At 46.2% G+C, this 19,721-nt stretch overlaps 2 protein-coding genes across 2 annotated transcripts in view; one reads left to right on the top strand and one right to left on the bottom strand.

Annotated features, from left to right (window-relative positions):
- ZC3HAV1 (zinc finger CCCH-type containing, antiviral 1) overlaps window positions 1-3,525 on the bottom strand; it is a 60,128-nt gene extending 56,603 nt beyond the window's left edge. Inside the window, exon 1 of the mRNA XM_045855596.1 lies at window positions 2,803-3,525. Coding sequence (XP_045711552.1) covers window positions 2,803-3,110 — 308 coding nt within the window. The 5' untranslated portion in view covers window positions 3,111-3,525. The remainder of the gene's footprint in view (window positions 1-2,802) is intronic.
- A 15,218-nt stretch (window positions 3,526-18,743) lies between these two features.
- Window positions 18,744-19,721, top strand: part of TTC26 (tetratricopeptide repeat domain 26) — a 41,683-nt gene continuing 40,705 nt past the window's right edge. Inside the window, exons 1-2 of the mRNA XM_045855754.1 lie at window positions 18,744-18,859; window positions 19,317-19,454. Coding sequence (XP_045711710.1) covers window positions 18,857-18,859; window positions 19,317-19,454 — 141 coding nt within the window. The 5' untranslated portion in view covers window positions 18,744-18,856. The remainder of the gene's footprint in view (window positions 18,860-19,316; window positions 19,455-19,721) is intronic.

Here is a 19,721-nt window from a genome sequence, read left to right as displayed (position 1 = left end):
GAAACAAGCAATTACCCAACAATAAAGCAAGCCCTGGTGTTGACTAAAAGGTGTGGCTAAACTCAATGTAAGAGAAAAGATGGGAACTACAGAATCTGAAAGATCCCATTTATGCGTGACAGCACTACAAAGGCAATTTTGTAAATCCAGCCAAGTGCAAACTGTCCTCAAACAGAACAGTTTACCAGACTGAATGGTAATCTCAAGGTGGGTACCAAGTGGTCAACAGATCCCATTTACCTGTAATCCACAAAAAAAGTTCTTAGACGCCCACACTTCAAGTTTTAGAAGATAAGGTTTTACAAGTTTCTAGGAAGGTGAGAACATTTTTAAAACATACTTGGGGGAAAAAAAACACATTATTTTCCAGGCTTCGAGCCAAAAAAATTCTTCATTATTTTGAGGACACAATGCACATTAGTGGATTGAAAATTCGTAATTCCCAAATTCAAAAGCGATGCAAAGTAAATAAAAGTTAATAAAAATATGGCAACCAATAAATGTAAGGAATAAAAATGTATCACTTCACTAAAATAAAAGTAGACTTGAATGAATTCCCCAAAGGATCCATCCAAACTTTCGCTGACCAAATTATCCCTATACTATATACATTCTTTTAAAATATAGAAAAGCGTAGGTTAGCAACCTACATTATAAGCTTAAAATGGTTTTGGTCTTGCAAACAGACCAAAAAAATAATAAAGTTCATAAAACTAAAACCTCAAGTTTCTAAAATTCCTAAGACAAAAACTAAAATTTCTAGAAGCTTGTGTATAAGAAATCAAAACAAAGTTTCTGAATCTATTGGATATGTAATATATTGAAACAATTATGGATTATGTCTGTATAGGTTTGTTTTTTTTTTCCCCAAAAAGGCAAGTCGGATTATAAAACAATCAGGAAAATTCAAACCAACTGGAAATTCAATGAAACTGAGATTGTAATTGTAAAAAATGTGATCACCGTACCACGATTACGTTAATGAAACAGAGTCCTTATGCTTCAGAGATACTAAAGTACTTATGAAGCAAAGAAACATTGCAGATGGGGACAGAGATGGAGAGGAGGGAATAAATGAAACAAAATTGTCCATATTTTCAAAACTGAAGAAGCAAAGTGACGTGTATGTGGGGTCCATCATTCTCTTTTCGCTACTTTAAAATAGCCATAGTAAAAAATAAATAAATAAAAGCAGCATCTGTATTTAAAACTTAATTACAAAAACTTAATTTTGGCTTAAAAGCCAAAGCTAGTCGGTGAAAACAATTTCACAACAGAACAGAAGAGGTAACAAAGCCTTCCAACCCTTCCTCTGGCAGAGTGCTAGAATGTTCCTTCCTCTTCTTTCTGTCCTCCCCCCTTCCCTCCTGTCTTCCTTCCTGATGTCACCCGAGGCTGTGACTTAGCTTCTCCCTCTGTATCCGGAACTTCCCAAAAGCCAGACATACTTCCCAACTGGTGCCTCGCAACATATTCAAGAAATATTTTTCAAGAACAAAGCATATTCAAGCACTTGAACGTTTTTTAGGTTTGCCCTAAACAAGTAATTTTTAAAATAATACATTATCCATTTAAAACATGACCTTTACATATTTTATTACTCATTAGTGGGGGTGAGTAATCTAAAGTTTTCCGCCAAAAAGTGCATGATCAGAGCTTTGATGACCATCGTTTTGGACACTAGGATGCCACTTGAAGTTTTTGAGGAGGGCAAAATGTGAAAAGTCCTATATTAAGAAAAATAATTGAGCAGAACTACCCAGGGAGAGAAAAGATGGGAGAAAGACTAAGGTCAGAGACAGTCGTATACTAACTCGACAAGGCATTCCTTCAGAAGGGAGATGGGCAGCAGGACCCAAGGAGGAAGAGGATGGGGGACTTCAATAAAAGGACTTGGTGATTAAGGTATTGTGAAGGACGAAGAAGGGGTTGGCGGGGGTGTCAGAGACCCTGCCCCGGCGGCAAGATGATGAGTGTGACTCGTATTCAGATACAGATGCTCCTCAGACACCGGAAGACCGAGAACCCAGATTCAGCCAAAGGCCTGGGCAACGGAAGTACACAAAGCAGGCATCTCTGTAGATGTAACCCCTTCACCCCAAGATGTGAGCTCTCTTAGGGAGAGACTTCGTAGACAGGCCAAAAAGTGCAACCCCAACCTTGAGGCACATCTCTATATTGAGGAGGCAATAAAGAACAAGTGGAAACCCAGAAATAGCTGCCTGAGACGTAAGCCACACTATCTCAAAGTGGTCCCAAGAGCGCGCGGGCGGTGGCTTGGGCCCCCGCGGAGAGGCCACCAGGAAAGAATGCTGGGAGAAAACACATCATTGGTAATAACCCCGAACGGATGGTGCGGACCAGCATCAGGTATCAGAAAAGGGACAAGAGGGAAATGGAGATGGATCTAGGTGCGCAGCGCGGTGGGGGTGTGGGAACGCTCCTAGGAACGGAGGTAGCCAAGAGGTAAACACTAAAGATCCCAGGGAGTGGAGGCATTCTCCTTCGTTCCCAAATCTGCCTCCAAGTTCTCTCGCCCGGGCGGGCCCCAAAGTACCTTATTAAGAGGGCGGGGAGTTAAGGGTAGTCTTCCCCGAGGCAGCATCACATGAGCTGTGTTTGAGGGAAAAGTCTAGGGGCGCTGGAGGAAGGGCTCTCCGCACACAAGTGAGGCGCTGGAGGAAGAGGCTGTGGGGTGCAAGGGCCCCCCTCCCCCGAGGGCGCGCCCCTCTCGGATAGCAGCCCCGACAGCCTTCCCAGCCCGGGACCCGGGAAGCCGCCCCTCCCTTGCAGCGCACTTACCGCTCCGAGTGCGAATAGTGGCACCGGCCCAGCAGATTGAGTTTGCAGAGGTGCAGGTTTTCGCAGCCTTTCGGGCAGTACTTGCGACGGCAGACGCGGGCTAAGGTAGTGGCCACCACGGACCGGGTGACCCCGGCCCTGTCGCCGGTCTCCAACACCAAGAAGTGGTTGGGCCCGGCCGCCTCCAGCGCCTCGCAGAGCTGCGCCTCGGAGAGTTTAATCTCTTCGAGCAGCGCGGCCAGGGCCATGCGGCCCCCGTGGGCGCACAGGATTTTTGTGATGAAGGAGCACACCGACGGGTCCGCCATGGCGCTGCGCTGGTCTGGCCGCGACGCGCGTCTCGGCTCCGGCTAGAATCGAAACTTACGGGAGCCCCGGGGGCGGAGGCGGGCGCGGGCGGTGCTCCGGCTGGGCGCGCCCGGGGTTCGCGAGCGCGCGCTCCCCGCCGCGATCTGCGGAGCGCCGCAGTTTCGGTTTCCCGCTCGGCTGTGGGTCGAGAGGGCAGATGCCACCGACCCGATCGAGTATCGGGTCTAAAGTCAACCGCGACAGCAACCGAAAGGAAAAAAGGCGAACCCCACGGGCGATGGGCTGACGACCGCGACGGCGGCCACCGCCGCCGCCCTACGGCTCCCTTTGGGTTCTAGGCTCCGCGAGAGTGAGGTCCCCGGCTGGGCAGAGCGAGGCTTCTTCGGAAAGAAGAGAAACTAAAACTGATCTCAGGTCGCTGGAGCAGTTTTTATAAGGCGGCCGGGGTGACTTATGACGCGAGTTTCGGAGCCGCCTTAAGGTGAATATCATTAACTTCACTCCATGTTGGAGGAAGTAAGTTGAGCATGCACTCACAGCCACCAGGCTGGATCCCGGATGCTACACGAGGTTCCCCATACCGGCTTACAACTGCCACCAGATCGTAAGACCGGCTAGCCAGGACCCGTGTGCCCTTTCTCCCACACCACCATGCCCTTAAAAAAAAAAAAAAAGCGATTATTCCTCTCCCTCTCTTTTGTCTTCTCTTGAACTTTTGAAAGAACCTCTTCCTGACCTTTCCTGGCCAGCCTGCCTGCCTGCACATTGCTGACCTTGGTGCCCCAGGCATCCCTGGATTCTATACAGCAAGCAGCCACAAAGGGGCATGTTTAGACATATCCCGAGATTCCAGATAGGTTTCTTTCTTTAGTTCTCTGGACAAGACCTTTTTCCCTGTGGGGACCCACTGGGTCCCCCGGAGTTGGTATAAAGATTAAGTGAAAACCTTTGCGCTACAAAAGATACAAAAGAAATTTTATCTGAAATTCTCTTGATCTGACTAAAGCAGAGCCTCCTGAAAATACAACTACCTTTGACTCTCTTCCTAGGGAGTTCACAGCTAATTCAGTTGCCAGGTGGAGACACCCTGCCCATTGGCATTAGCATCAAAAAGCCCAGTTACACCTTCCATACTCTCCCATGGAAGCCTGAAAAACCCCCTTTTGTTAAATTGAGAGATACAATCTTCTAGCTATTCCAGTTTTCCATTACTGGGAGCTCCCCACCCTTATCCAGGTGTAAATAAATTTTGTCTTTTCTCCTATTCACCTATTTGTCAGTTAACTCCCAGGCCCTCAAGTGCTTGGACCCAGGTTGGGAGAGGAGAAAGTTTCCCCTGCAACACTCCAAGTGAAATAAATGGGTCATTGGATCATATGATCCAAGGAAATAAATTTTTTTTTAGATTGGTAGAACTCAGTTGTCAAATTAGAAATTCTACAAAATGATGATTGTGGATTGTCCTCAGGTCAGTCATTCGTGGTGGATGAACTTTGTCTCCGGGGAATAGAATACTTTGGTATGAAAACCAGCCAAACTTGAGGCCCACACAAGAACGTCTGACATGTTCCCTCCAGCTATTCTATAGCTGCCTGTGATCCACGTGGCCTTAACTGTGGTCTGATAGGCTCCCAAGAAAGGGCTTTCATGATCAAATCCATTAAATTCAACATAGCATCTTGCCCTAGCCAGAGTGGCTCACTTGGTTGGAATGTCATCCTGTAAAGCAAAAGGTCAAAGTTTCAATTCCCAGTCAAGGCACATGCCTAAGCTGCGATTCTGTCCCCAGTTAGGGGTGTATGAGAGGCTCTCTTTCTCTCCCTTCTCTTCCCCTGTGCCTAAAATCAATAAGCATGTCTTTGGGTGAGGGTAAAAAATAAAAATAAGTAAGTCCTTACATTAGTCAGTCACTCTGAACATGCAGAAGTTTAACACATAGTCCCTGCCCTCAAAGAGCTTGTGTTTGGGAAGACATGAAAAAACATTTAATTGTGAGGGAATCCGGTCCCAAATAGCATCACTTGTGCAAAAACCTATGAAACCAAATCTAGATTTAATACCTGATTTCACTCCATTTTCACCCTCTCCCAGAAATAATCTTAAATGACCAGTCTAGAATTTGGTAAAAAATCTGTAAGGTAAAATCTGTTGTTGTTGTTGTTGTTGTTTTAATAATGTATTGATTGATTTGAGAGAGAGAAACATCACTTTGTTGTTCCACTTCTCATGTGTTCATTGGTTGATTCTTATATGTGCCTTGACCAAGGATCAAACCCACAAACTTGGTGCTTTGGGTCAGTGCTCTAACCAACTGAGATACCCAGCCAGGGTGTGTTATGGGGGCCCTCCCCATGTCTCCCTCAGCCCCCAGGAAGAAGAGGCAATCTGCATGATAAAACCCTGCCCTTTTCTTCCTCCCCAAAAAGATGATGTCATGGCCTAAAAATAGTCATTTCTTTTGCTACTAATTCACCCTTCTGCCTATAAAAACCTTCCATTCTATATAACCCATTGGAGGCCCTCCTAGCTGCTAGATGGGATCTTGCCAGCTTTATGAATTGCTTAATAAAGCCAATTAGACTTTCGATTTTACTGGGTTGAATTTTGTTTATTAACAGGTTAAATGCTGTGATTGGTATATAAGACATTTGAAAAGGTAAAGTACAGTTTGACTACAGAGGTTGGGAATAGAAACACAAAATCCCCTTCCATTTGAAGCCATGAAAAAGGATTTAAGGGATTGTGGGAAGGGAAAAGGCAGCTATTTGGGGAAGTTTTGAAATTTGTGCCATCCCAGATTGGGTTCTCCAGGAAGCAGACGCAGATAGGGAGTTAGGAGCGCAGAAGACAGACGGTTTCCTGCGGTGTCACACCAGAAAAAGTTAAGGGAAGAGACTGATTGGTCTGTGGGGGCAGTCAGACTGCCACGCAAACCTCTCAAGTCTGCCAGCCTGCCGGGAAACAGGCGCCCAGCCTCGGGCCACTGCCTTGCTTCCTCCTATAGCGGGGAGGGCGTCGGGGAGAAGTACGTGACTTCAGTCCAAACACTGGGGCGGATCCTGAAGCAGCTTAAGCTAGAGGCTATCACCTACAAACTCCCTGAGTTGAGTTAACGCTTCCTAGCTGACTGGGGGTAAGAGTGACACGTTGCACCACCAGCATCTATTTCTCCACCTGTATTCAGAAAACATCTTCAGAGGTCTGACGGGCCGCTCTTCCTGAAAGGAAACTCAGCAGAAGAAAGTTCATGTAATTAACTGTAGCCCGGGCCAAGGCAACTGGTTGCAAGCCACGACTGGGCCTCCTGATATACCTCTACCACTGTGCATCCTAATACCCCACCCCCTCAGCTACCACCTCAGCGCTCTCAGTAGCTTCCCCGGGTGTGCAACCCAGATCCTCATTTCAGCTGGTCTAAGTGCCTTGTCAGACTAGGGTTGCTGCTCTTGTCTCGTTCATTCGGTCTCCGGATGACACTCCAATACATCACCAGAGTGCGCACACAGGTCATCACCCATTTTTAGCTTGAATCCACAGAGTGAGATGACCCATCGATACCCCCAGCTTGGTTTTCTTTCCCTTGCTTAGCTGTTTCGGGACGCCTCGTGTGGCCTTAGGGTGTAAGCTGGGGGAGGGGTGACAGTGCAACTGTAATGAGTGACGTGGGTATCTGGGCTACTTAATCAGCTTGTGAGTCCTGGTGGTGTCAGCCCCAGACGTACCAGTTTCCTTTTATGTTGGCTTTGATGCTGAGTCTACCTGGCTTATGACTTTCTGTGTCTGCTAGGACCCAGCTCGTGACAGCCAGTTCCGAACCCAGGTTCAGTCAGGATCTGTAGCAGTGCCCAGCCGCAAGGTAGGAGCTGTTTTTCCAAAGGAGTGTAATTCTTCGCCACGCTTGGCATAACTTTGGGGATGATGTTGTGATTCTGCCGCTGGAACTTGCCATAATTGTCACACTACATCTTCTCCCATTGCTGACACCTCCAACACGCTAGGCTCTGCCAGATTGTATAGTCCAAGCAGAAGGGCTGTTTGAATAGCAGCCTGGACCTGGACCTGCTGCAGAGCTCTTTCCTGCTCTGAGCCCCACACAAAGCTGGCCACCTCCCGTGTCACCTGGTACGTGTGCAGCAGTAGTCTTCTTAGGTGTAGAGTGCGTTTCCTCCAGAACCCAAAGATTCCTAACAGGCTCTGTGCTTCCTTCTTTCTAACGGGATGCAAGACACAGCAATTTGTTTCTTTACTTAGGAGGAAATGTAGCAGGATGCTGCTCCCCATCAGGCCTCTCATATCATTCAGGAAGGGGCAGGTCACAAAAACTATAGGATTTACCTCCCACTTTCTGGAGTGCTTGTGTCATTCAAGCTGCTAGTGCGTGCACCACCTTCTTCTGCCTGGGCAACATGACATGGTTGTTGGAGTGGATCGAAGTGATGCTATGGTTGTCTTTGGACTATATTAGGACAGAGGACTGAAGAGTGAACACAAAACTATGGCAAAATTGCAAATGCTGGTTGGTATCCATGCTGTGTGAATATGAACTATTTCGGATCCTCTTCCTTGACTGGGAATAGAAAGGAATGCATTTGCCAAATGGATGACTGCAATTGTGAGCTAGAAATAACATGCATAGAAGAAGGAAGGGTGGAAGGGGGTCCACAGTGCTTAAAGAAAAAGCCCATAAATAACTTTGGGTACCTGCCTTAACTTTGATTAACTGCCTCTGGTCACATAACTTTTCTACAACGTATGACAAGAGGTGGTCTAGAACAAGATAAGGACCTGGGTTAATAGACCTCCACACAAACCTACGTTTAGGCGGTCATGTCTTCCCATGGGAAAGTGTTCACAACCTCTGCCCACCAAATTAATATGTAACTCCCTTACACCATGACTATATAAGCTCTCAGGACAAAGGACCTGCTGCCTTGCCCTGCCCTGTCTTGCCTCCTGCCTTTCATTCACCTCAGCAAGGCCCATTCTCTTCCCTGAGAACGTATCACAGATAAACTCTGCTTGCATACCAGAGCACTTGCTGATCTTTAATTCTTTACTGCATCGGAAAGAAGAACCAAGCTTCCCACAAACAAGCATGTACCTAAGGCTGCATAACTCCACTCGAGCCAAGCCACTCTGTCAGACACGGCTGGTGTAAAGGGGTTCCACTTCCTTGCAACTGTTGGCCATCATTCTCCAGGATCCACCCAACTGCTGCTGGGTCAACTCTGGCAAGTTAAATGGACAGAAGGTAGGGGCCACTATCTTTCTGATAGTTAAAGAGTGGCACTAACAGCCGCCATCCTCCCTTACCCGGGATGTAATGATATTTTGTGGTTACTATCTGAGGGAGAATCCAAAACAACACCAGAATTATCTTCTGGAGGGCAGGCTCCTTGTAGTACAGGCTTCCCCTGCTAGGTGAGGGTTCTAGGAACCCATCTGTAACCGTGTACCAGCTGCTGTTGTTGTGAGAGCTACATTTGGCTTCAGCGAATTTTTCTGGAAGACTCAAGGCATTTGCCCATTTCATGACGGATGATTTACAAGCACCTGCCCACACCATGCTGAGGGTTCAGCAGCTTTTGACTAAAAACGGCATGACTGCCATGCCCTACCTTCCCTGTTCACCCAATCTTGCCCCAAGTAACTTTTTTTGCTGTTTCCCCAGGCGAAAAAAAAGTCCTCAAGAGGAAATATTTTTGCCGATGTGGAAGAGGTGAAACAGAAAGTGGCAGAAGCACTAAAAGGCATCAAAATTGATGAGTTAAAAAATGGTGTTAAACAGCGGAAAGACACTGTCTCGGTAGGTGCATTGCATCAAATGGAGAGTACTGTGAAGATGACTGAAGTTTAAGAATAAATATGCAATTTTTCTTTCTTTAGTTTTTTAAAAGATTTTATTTATTCATTTTAGAGAGGAAGAAAGAGAGGGAGAAAGGCATCAATGTGTGGTTGCCTCTCACATACTCCCAACTGGGTACCTGGCCCACAACCCAGGCATGTCCCCCGACCAGGTATCAAACCAGTGACCCTTGAGTTCGCAAGCCAGTGCTCAATCCACTGAGCCACACCAGCCAGGGCAAATACATAATTTTTAATAAATAAATTCCAGGTTTTTTGGGTCCCACTCCCTATTGGCCTGGAGGGGAGGAGGAAGGCGTGGTTTAAAATGCTTCCATGTGCCTCCTCTGCTGCGATGGCTCCTCATGGGCAGATGAGAGCTGCCACAGCAGGGGAGGGTCCCAGGGACGCCATGTGAGGGTTGGCCCAGCTCCCAAATCCCACCTGCACATCTGCGGACTAGGAGGATGACAACCAGTGAGTCCCAAGGACCCATGGACCCAAGGGACCCATTGGAACCTGGACCTGAGGGTTCCAGTTGCTCCCACTCTAACGGGGGGAGGGGGGAGTCCATGAAGAGGCTTCAGGTCTCAGAGTGTTAGTTGACCTCTGACCTTGTGCCCCCAAGTCATCAAAATGTCCCAGTGTTCTGTCATCCAAGTAAATGCTGTTTTGCGAGATCTCTGCGGGGAAAGAGAGGAGGAACTATAACAGCTCATTCTTGCGTAGTGCTGTAGGTCCTTCTCCCTGGGCACCTGGCCACCTCTCAGCCACTGGGTTTTGCTTCTGAATACTGATTCAGCAATGGAAACCAGGCAGGGAACTGTGACGTTTACTTGGGGATACCATCTTCCTTATTCTCCTGCTTACTAAATCTCATTGTTTTTAAATCTATTTTCCTCCTAGGAAAACTCAGTTTTACTCCTGATTTCTGAAGCTCTCTTCTGGTCAGGTCCCCGGCTGCCACTGTGACCTGGATGTTACAAATGCCTGGCTTCTGAGGTTAAGCGCCCTTACCTGGTGACTATTGCATCAGGGTCCTGTGACCCCCATGGCTGTCAGTGAGCCAAGTTCCAAAACAGCCCCTCCGAAGGTGAGTTATGCCCTACAGGGAAAGCATCACTGAACTTCCTAGTGACATTGCTGTCCTTCTCACCACTGTGTTCCCGACAGCCTCAATGAACGGGACCCTTCTGAGCCATCCCGTGGAGCCTAGTCCTCTGGTGGGTCTTCAGGCCTTAACCTCATATACTTATTCCACCATGTTCACGTTTCTGAGTCTTTTCATTCTTTCTTCTATTGTCTTCGCCAGAAATTTAAGCATTTCAGCCTCACTCTTCACGGGCCATCAATTTTGCAGGCTGCCAAGAGCAGTAATTACTGGCAGTAATTTTGTGCCATCCCCGATCCTTGCCAGGGTGCTAAAACTTGTGTCCTGCGAGAGTGCTTCTATGTCAATAAATTCTTCCGTGTAAAGTCCTGTATTCCAGGTCCCTTGGCGGAGCAGCTTGTTCGGAATGGTAAGGTTGGAAGTCAAAATAATCCACTCACTTCAGAAGATTTGACAAGGAAAGCAGAAGAGTGTAGAGAAGAGGAAAGGAGAGGAATTATTCAAGTAGATAGAGGGAGATTTTTGTATTTGTTTGTTTGCTTGTGCATTACTGTTTTCATGGAACATCTGGGCATGCGTGAAAACTTCAAAGAGCTAAGCCTGGGGGGAGTGCAAAGCTGCAGTCTCTAGGGCACATTAGTATGACATCAGGCCACATGAGTCTGTTGAACCACGAGCCACCAAAAAGGGAAGCAAGCCCTGGCTGGGTATCTCTGTTGGTTGACACTGAGGTTGTGGGTTCGATCGCTGGTCAGGGCACATATAAGAGTCAACCAGTGAGGGCATAAATGGGTGGAAAAACAAGTTGAGATTTCTCTCTTCCTCTTTTTTTCTCTCTCTCCCCCTTCCTCTCACTCTAAAATTAATAAGTAAAAATATTTTTTCAAAAAATGAAGCAAAACTTATACACAGCTGATGAGTTAGCTTCGCTAAGTCATAGAAATTAGAAGTACGTAAATGTCAGAGGGTTGAGTCAGATGTGATGTCTGAAGTCCACGGTAAACAGATGTTCGCCAGGAGATAAGGGAGGCGGGGAAGCCGTAATTAGCCAGACAGAGGAGGGCAGAGGGAGGGCTCAGAGGGGTTTTCCCTAGATGGAAACTGCCTGGCAGCTACGCTCCCTCAGAAGCACCGAACTGGGAGCAGAAGGAGCTGTAAGTGTAGTGGAGGGGTTAAATTTAGAGAGAGAAGGGTAGTTCCCCTCCTTGAGAACACATTTAGAGTTTGCTTTGGTGCTGTTAAAATGAGGAACTTCAGGCTGCAAACCTCCTTGAAACACTTGTCTGAAAGCAGAGACAATGAGCAAGTTGCAACTCGTCGATGAAACAGTCTAATGCAGTAGTCAGCCAGCTGCCAGCGCGTCTCACCTCCTGATATTTGTGCCCTTGTGCAGGCCCTTCCCACTCTGAGCAGGACTGACCTGCGTGCTCCATAGGACATCACAGAAACAACAGTGTGAGTTCCAAGACTGAGTCATATAAACCATTGTGACTGTCATCTCATTCGCTCTCTCAACACGCACTCTGGGGAAGCCAGTTGTTATGTTGTGTTGACATTTGAGCAGCCTGACGGAGAGGTCCACGTGGCAGGTAACAAAGACCCACTGCCAACAACACAGTAGCCCGCCTGGTGTGTGTGAGGGATGAGCCATCTGCAGTGGTTGGAGCTAAAGGAGCTCTAGCCAAGCAATCAGGTGACTGCAGCCCCAGCTGACAACGTCAGGAGAGACTTGACTCTCTGAGCTGGAACCATCCAGCTGAGCTGCACAGCATAAAATACTATAGGAGATAAGAATATTGATTGCTTTAAACTATTAAGTTTTGTGGTAAATTGTGATGCAGCAATGGGTAATTAATACAGTCTGTCCAAACTCGCAAAGTCACAAAAGTTCCCACACACAAAGTAATGTGGACTCTTGAAGAAAACTGAGTCTGTAACCAGGCCCAGAGGAGGACAGAAAGAATGGATTAAGGGAAGGGAGGCGATGAGAGGGAGTGGGAATTACAACAGGTTACCAGGTTGTGTGTGGCTGGAGAAGGATCACAGGAAATGGGAGACATCTGAGACCAGTGCAGGGAAGGTTAAGGCAGGGCTGGGCTTGGCAGGCAGAGAGAGGCTTAGCAACAGGCTGCATCTGGGTGGTGGTTCATAGTTCGGGCTTCTTCCTTGACTCCTGTACCACCGGGGATGGGATAGAATTAAGACTGTGCCCTGAATGCCAAGGCACCGGGTCAGATGCTGACGAGACCACCAGGCCCTGCTCATTTACTATGCTGAATGTCCTCAGAGAGAGTCTGAAGGCATTGGCATCAAACCAGTGACCTTTCGCTTTGTGGGACAAAGCCCAGCCAACTGAGCCACCTGGCTGGGGCTAAGATGGTTTTGTTTCTTTTACTTTTTTAAAATTATTATTATTTTAAAGCCCTGGATGGCGTAGCTGGCGTAGCTCAGTGGATTGAACGCTGGCTGAGAACCAAAGTGTCACAGGTTCAATTCCCAGTCAGGGCACATGCCTGGGTTGCAGGCCATGACCCCCAGCAACCGCACATTGATGTTTCTGTCTCTCTCTCTCTTTCTCCCTCCCTTCCCTCTCTGAAAATAAATAAATAAAATCTTTTTAAAAATTATTTTATTTAAAAAATATTATTATATTAAAGATTTTATTTATTTTTAGAGAGAGGGTAAGGGAGAGAGAAAGAAAGGGAGAGAAATATCAATATATACGGTTGCCTCTCATTCACCCCCAACTGGAGACCTGGTTGTCAACCGGGACATGTGCCCCTGACTGGGAATTGAAATGGTGACCCTTTGGTTCACGAGCCAGCTCTCAATCCACTGAGCCACGCTGGCCAGGGCTAAGCTGGTTATTTTTAAGAATCAAAAGACGCAGGCCCTGACTGGGTAGTCTGTTGGTTACAGTGTTGTCCAATAAGCTGATGTTTCTCTCTCTTTCTGAAATCAATCAATCAATACATACATACTTACACACATACATACATAAAATGACTTAAAAAAAAAAGTCTGACGGAGAAGCTCTGCCATCCCCCTAACTGCCTAAAAGAAATGAGATAGAGGGCCTGTTCCAGGAAGGGAGATAACTACAGATCGCCGATAACAGCAGTTTAGTTTGAACTAAGTGACACAGACAGGGAGGAACCTTGCAAAGCCTGTTTGATCAAAGTCCTCTCTCTGGGCCATTGTTGAAGACAGCCCAACGAACATTTGTCTACCAAACATTCAGTTTTCCATATGCATGTGAATTGCTTCCCTTCCCTTTAAAGTCCCAAACCTCAACCCCCCTTTCTCTATGGCTCAAGACAGCAACTACGCCTGGACTGCCTGATTCGTCCTCAGGTCCAGGATTCTTCTGGAACCCCCATGTATGCAAATGTAATAAATTTGGTTATTTTCTCCTGTTAATCTGCCTCATGCCAATTTGATTGTTACACCAGCCAGAAGAACTTGGGTAGAAGAAGAATTTTTCCTCCCCTACCCTTTCATGACCAATGAACCTGGGAGGTAGGTACAATTATTATCATTATCAGGTGAGAAAACTGAGACCCAGAGAGGTTAAGTGACTTGCCCAGGTCACACAACTAAACAAGTGGTAGAGCCAAGAACTGAGTCCAGATGGTCTGTCTGCAGAGGCTGAACACTAAATCACTGTTTAATGCTGCCTCTTGCTGATCAGTGATCTCAGATGAGTCATAAGCGTATCAGTTAGACGGGTTTTCTTACCTCGGAAAACAAAAACTCAGAGGGGTTAGGTAACCTGCTCAAGGTCACAGAGGTAGGAAGCACGGCGGGATGGGGGAAGTCTGAGGGGGAGTGCGGGGGCAGGGTTCTAATCCGGGTCTTACTGACTCTAAAGCACTCAACCCTACAGTCACCTTCAGCTCTTGCTAGAGGTCAGGTGAGGGGCTGAACCAGGCCTCCCCAGGATCCTACATCTCAGCAGCTGGCTGATACAGGGAGTTCCTCCTCCTGGAGCTCATAGATTGCAATGCTTAGTATTTTTCCTGTGTACATTCTGTCATGGTTATGTTGCTTTCTGATTTTCCAATGATCTTTCCACCAAAGAAATAATTACATAAGCAACCAGAAGTTGCAAATTCTTTTTCTCAGGATCTTCACATTGACAAATCCACTTAATTTTAACTGGTATGTATGAAAGTTAGTTTTTATATTTAAATAAATATTCACCCCCATATCTTTGGCTCATTTCAGTGAAAAGTTTGACCATAAAGAAGAACTTGGGAGGTTTTCTGTTTTGGTGGGGTTTTTGTTTGTTTTTTTAGAGAAATGGGAGGGGAGGGAGAAAAACATCAATTGGTTGCCTCTCTCTCATGAGAGATGGAGACCAAACCTGCAACCTTGGCACATGCCTTCACCAGGAAAGGAACGGGAGACCTTTCGGTTTGTGCGACAATGCCCAACCAACTGAGCCACACTAGCCAGGGCAAACTCAAGGGGTTTTTAAATAGATGCCTCATTTTTATCTGGGATTACAAAAAATTTTGATACAAAAGTAAAACAGTCAAATACATAGGTGCTCACTGCCTAGCTTCAACAATTATAATCTACAGATCTCTTAGCTAGGTCTCTTAGTTCAGCCATGACTATATTATCTTTTAGCACAGGTTCAGTCACTTTTTAAAAAGCAAAATGTTGCCCTGGCTGGTGTGGCTCAGTAGACTGAGCACTGGCCTGCGAACCAAAGGATCACTGGCTTGATTTCCAGTCGGGGCACATGCCTGAGTTGCAGGCCAGGTCCTAAGTGGGGGGCATGTGAGAGGCAACCACACATTGATATTTCTCTTTACCCCTCCCTTCCCCTCTCTCTAAAAATAAATAAATAAATAAAATATTAAAAAATAAAAAAACAGCCCTGGCTGGCATAGCTCAGTGGATTGAGCGCGGGCTGCGAACCAAAGCATCGCAGGTTCGATTCCCAGTCAGGGCACATGACTGGGTTGCAGGCCATGACCCCCAGCAACCGCACATTGATGTTTCTTTCTCTCTCTCTCTCTTTCTCCCTCCCTTCCCTCTCTAAAAAATAAATAAAAATAAAATATTAAAATAAAATAAAAAAACAAAAAGCAAAATGTTAATAGGTGTTGTTTCCTGTTCATATACTTATAGATAATTTACATCTTATTCATTTTAATTATCAGTATCTTCCAAAATTCTCATGGTGACTATGTAGTACTTTCTTAATTTAAGAATAAGTCATTTTGAAATGATGGAAAAACGTATTTCTTGAAGGACTATATTTTCAAATGTTTAATCCTGAAGTCATTCCTGCTCTTTCTTAGAACTGTCAAAAATGGGGTCCTCTCCCTATGAGGTCATATAACTCACAGGGAGGCAGTGGAATAAAATTTGGTTTTTAAAATATTCTTGTTTTTAAAGATTTTATTTATTTATTTTTGGAGAAAGAGAAACATCAATGTGTGGTTGCCTCTCACATGCCCCTCAGCAGGGACCTGGCCCACAACCCAGGCATGTGCCCTGACTGGGAAATGAACCAGCGACCCTTTGTTTCTCAGGCCCATGCTAACATAGGCCTCACTAACAGCACTCGATAGAGCTGATAAACAAAGTTACTGTGGTTCTGTCATGGAAATGCTGAGGCTCCTTCCTTTCATGAGACATTTTACTTAAGGAGAATCCACCCTAACAAGAAATGCCAAAACTTCTTAGTGTCTTTCACATTCCTTCAGCAACTCCTGGCCCTGATGAATAATAGGGACATGAGTCCAAGGACCCATCATCACAACCTGGATTATTTTTCACAGTCACTCAAACCGCTCTTCTATTGCAACGGCAATAAAGTGGCTAGCTTCAACCATGCCTCTTACTTTGCTGATGTGTGTGTGTTACTGTGTGTTTCATAACACCTGGTGAGGCTTAGGGCTGTAGTCGCGAGTAACTGCTTTTTCTCAAGTGCACTCCATGAATGCCGTATTCTGCCCTTGGTAATTACAGCCGCAGTTCAAACAGCCTCTACAGGGATCTAGAAGCTTAAATCTGTATCTCAAACTGCTGAAAATCAGATGTCATTTCAATAGATTTAGCAAGTTCAACAGGGTTGTTTACAGCATTATCAGCAATACTTCCTTGAGACCCTGGTGTGAGGGGATTCTGTTCTGGGCCCTGGGCACTGACCACACCGTACACCAGGGGCGAAGAAGCTGTGGAGCCAAGGGGTTGTTAAATAAAAAACAAATAACTAACTTCCACGCCTGAAAGTCTTTTAAGAGAAAGGATTTATTACGCAATTGCTAGCAAAATAAATAAATAAATAAAATAAAAGAGAGAGAGAGAGAGAGGGAGGGAGGGAGAGACTAGTCTTGGGCCATGGAGTCTAAACTACCAACAGTGTGGTTAGGTAAGAATGAAAATATGTCCATTGTCCTGGAGTTTTGCAAGCGTTTTTATAAATCAAGTGTGTGTGGGGGGACAGGGGACAGTAAGATGTAAGCTGGTCTAAAAGGATTTACATTAGCTATAGGCAAAGGGGATGAGAGAAGGTGAAGCAGGGCTGCTAATTACAAAGATGAAGTGTCTGCTTCTGTGAATTAGCTGTGGACAGCAGATTGGAAAGTTCATGTGCAAATAAGTGGAGTCTCCTAGGGGTCAATGGCACCTGGTTATTGTCTCTTTGGAATAACCAGAGAAATAGCCACCTGGAAATTAATCTTAAATTCCAAAAGACATACAGGAATGTGAGTAGTCTTGTCAGAGCTGGCCTATAACTATTAACGGGCTGTTTTGTTTCCTTTTCTCACACTCTGGCTGCTGTACTTTTAATTTAGAATATCTCTATTTTTTTTTATTGCCAGGGTCTTGCAACCCTCCTCACCATGCTATGGCGCTAAAGACTCTGAATTTCCTGCCTGTTTCCACCCTTGAGTGGGTCTCATCCTTAAGTCTCACCTCCTTTCCAGAAGGTGACAGCTCACAGGTGACTGGGTGACTGCAACTTGCATTTGTGGCCTGGGTACCCACACAACATTCACAAAGCCCCCCATAGTGCAGGATGGAGCCTGGGCTGAGAAGAGACGGGCCTGGGCTGAGGGCTGGGTTTGGCTCTCCCTGCCTCGTCACCAGCAGCACAGAATTCTGAGAAGTCTGAGAATTCTAAATCAGAGCCTGACCTTCATGATAAAGCAGGAGGATAACACACTTAACAGTTTGGTAGACTAAAAGATTTTCAATATTTAGACATATGGGTGTAGATGTCTCTTTGTATTATTTCATTTATATGGAATGCCCAGAATAGGTAAATCCATAGAGACAGAAAATAGATTCATGGTTGCCAGAGATTTGGGGGGGGGCGCGGGGCGGGGACGGAGAGGAGGGAGGAGTATGGTGCTGGTGAATTTGTACATCTCTGAAGTCTTATGCCTTGCCTGTCTGTATGCGTCTGTATATCGATGATTATGTATACACGTAAGGGTGTATCAATGAATTAAGAAAAGTAGTTATTTATTCTCCAAGTGATTGCAGGGCAGGGGGGGTGGTGGTGTGAGTAGGCAGGGACTGGAGTGCAAGGAGGTTGCAAAAAAAATCTAAGAAATCATACCAACCTTCTAGGAGCTTAGGGTATAAGGCTAATTACTCAGAGCGGTATGTAACATAATTCAACTATGCCACAATTACCTGTGCATTTGGGAGAATTGTTTCACTTCTACAGATGTTAGCTCCTTAGTCTGTTAATCCTGAGGGTCAAACTAGATGTCCATTGAAGGTCCCTTCCAGCTCTAACATCACGCAAGTCGGTGATTGTAGACTACCACTTGCAGCCCTATTAACTGGGTTCAGGAGTTAAGGTAAGTCGTCCAAACAACACATTTATTACAGGGCCTTATTATATTAGAGTGTGTCTATGGAAATAAGAAAGCATATTTTGATGAACTTCTGCCTCAAAACGTCAGTTTTTTAGGTTCAGCAGAAATTTTTTTTCTAATCATCCGGCAGCGGCCCAAGATCCAGAGGACTTGCCGGGCAACACCTGGGGCTGGGCGGGGGATTGCTATGGAGTCCAACGCGGTCGAAATCGGAAATGGTCCTTGAAAATCACTTTCCCAGGAAACGTGCATTTGAAAAACAATACCATTCTAATTTGCCTTTTCCTAAACTCGTAAATGGAGATACAGTCCAACTCTCGTTCTCAGCACAGAAAACACCGCTCCCTAATGAACAAAATAAACTAGCAAGCAAAATAGAGACAGGCTCATAGATAAAGGGCAGGCTGACAGCTGTTGGGGTCGAGTGTTGGGGGACTAGGGGAGTGGGAGGTTGAGCGGAAAAAAAATGAGAGAAAAAACTCATGAGCACGGAAAACTGTGATGAACGCTGGTTCTGATCGATGGTGGGGGCGTTGTGGAGAGGGGCGTAGGGGTGATAAATGATGAAGACTTGACTTGGGGTGGTGAACACACAATACAGTGTACAGATGATGTGTTTGTGGACTTGTGCACCTGAAACCTGTTAACCAGTGTCACCTCAATCAATTCAATGAAAAAGAAAAAGAAAGAAAGAAAAAGAAAACGACGCTCTCCTCCTGGAACTTCCAATCCTGCAGCGGCGAAAGAGCTGCGGAACCGAGACGCCAAAGCACTGGTTTTCCAGCGAGCGCTTATCAGAACGGACCAGCCCCCTCAGCCCCTCCCCCGACTCCCTGGAGGTTGCCGTGGAAACAGAGAGAGCTGTGGTTGAGGAGAACCTCCGAGGCCTGGCCTTTGCTGTCTATCTGCGGAGGGGACTCACAGGACAGCAGCCAATATGGTCAGTGGTTCCGAACAGTGAGGGAGAACTATGAGTATGTCTCGGGACCGGAGGTTAGAGGCCCCCAGCACTCTGCAGGGTAAAGTCTAGGATAGTCAATGGAGGATGAGCTCCCTGCCCTCCCCGTGGGAACATGGGGGACGGAGATGCAACTGTAAATGCCTCCGTGATTTCTTCCCTCCTGTTTCTGTATTTCCCCACACCCGAGCTGCGCCTGGGGTGGAAAGCAGACCAAGGGGAGGAGGAAGGCTAAGATGACCGAAGCTGCCGAAAGCATCTCTTACCTCACTCTCATCGGAGAAGATCAAGAAGTTGGGAGTAGCTATTTGGTTCAGCTCTTTTAGTAATAATGTTTGTTACGAAGAGTTTCATAGGCTTCCCTGGGGGAACTGTCATTCTGCTTAAAACTGACCACCATAACTGGATCGTACAGCTGTCTTTGTTGTTTCTTCCACAGATGCTATCGAGAGCCAAACCTGCTGTAGGCGGGGACCTACCGCACACTGACAAAAGAAAGAAGAAAGGCAGGAAGATGCCAAAGCTAGAGGAGCTACTTTCACAAAGAGACTTCACTGGAGCTATTACCCTGTTGGAGGTAATGTCCACAGAAGGTTGCTCCTTAGGAGGTGAATAGGAGAAGTATGGATGAGTGCTTGGGTGAATGCTGGTCGCAGGGCTGCGGGAGTCAGTGGGTGCATTCTGTGGCTTCCTGTCAATCTAGTCAGGCACAGAGTCCGGTAGCCAAGGTAGCTATAAATCTGATTCGAGATGAACTAATAAGATAGACATACTTCTTTTTTTAAAGATTTTGTTTATTTATTTATTTTTTAGAGAGAGGGGAAGGGAGGAAAAAGAGCGGGAA

This window comes from Phyllostomus hastatus, unplaced genomic scaffold, assembly GCF_019186645.2.
Source record: "Phyllostomus hastatus isolate PE091 unplaced genomic scaffold, TTU_PhHast_1.1 phas_scaffold_114, whole genome shotgun sequence".
In the NCBI taxonomy this organism is placed as follows: domain Eukaryota; kingdom Metazoa; phylum Chordata; class Mammalia; order Chiroptera; family Phyllostomidae; genus Phyllostomus; species Phyllostomus hastatus.
Note: the sequence above shows the minus strand (reverse complement) of the source record. Positions and strands in the feature narration are given on the sequence as shown.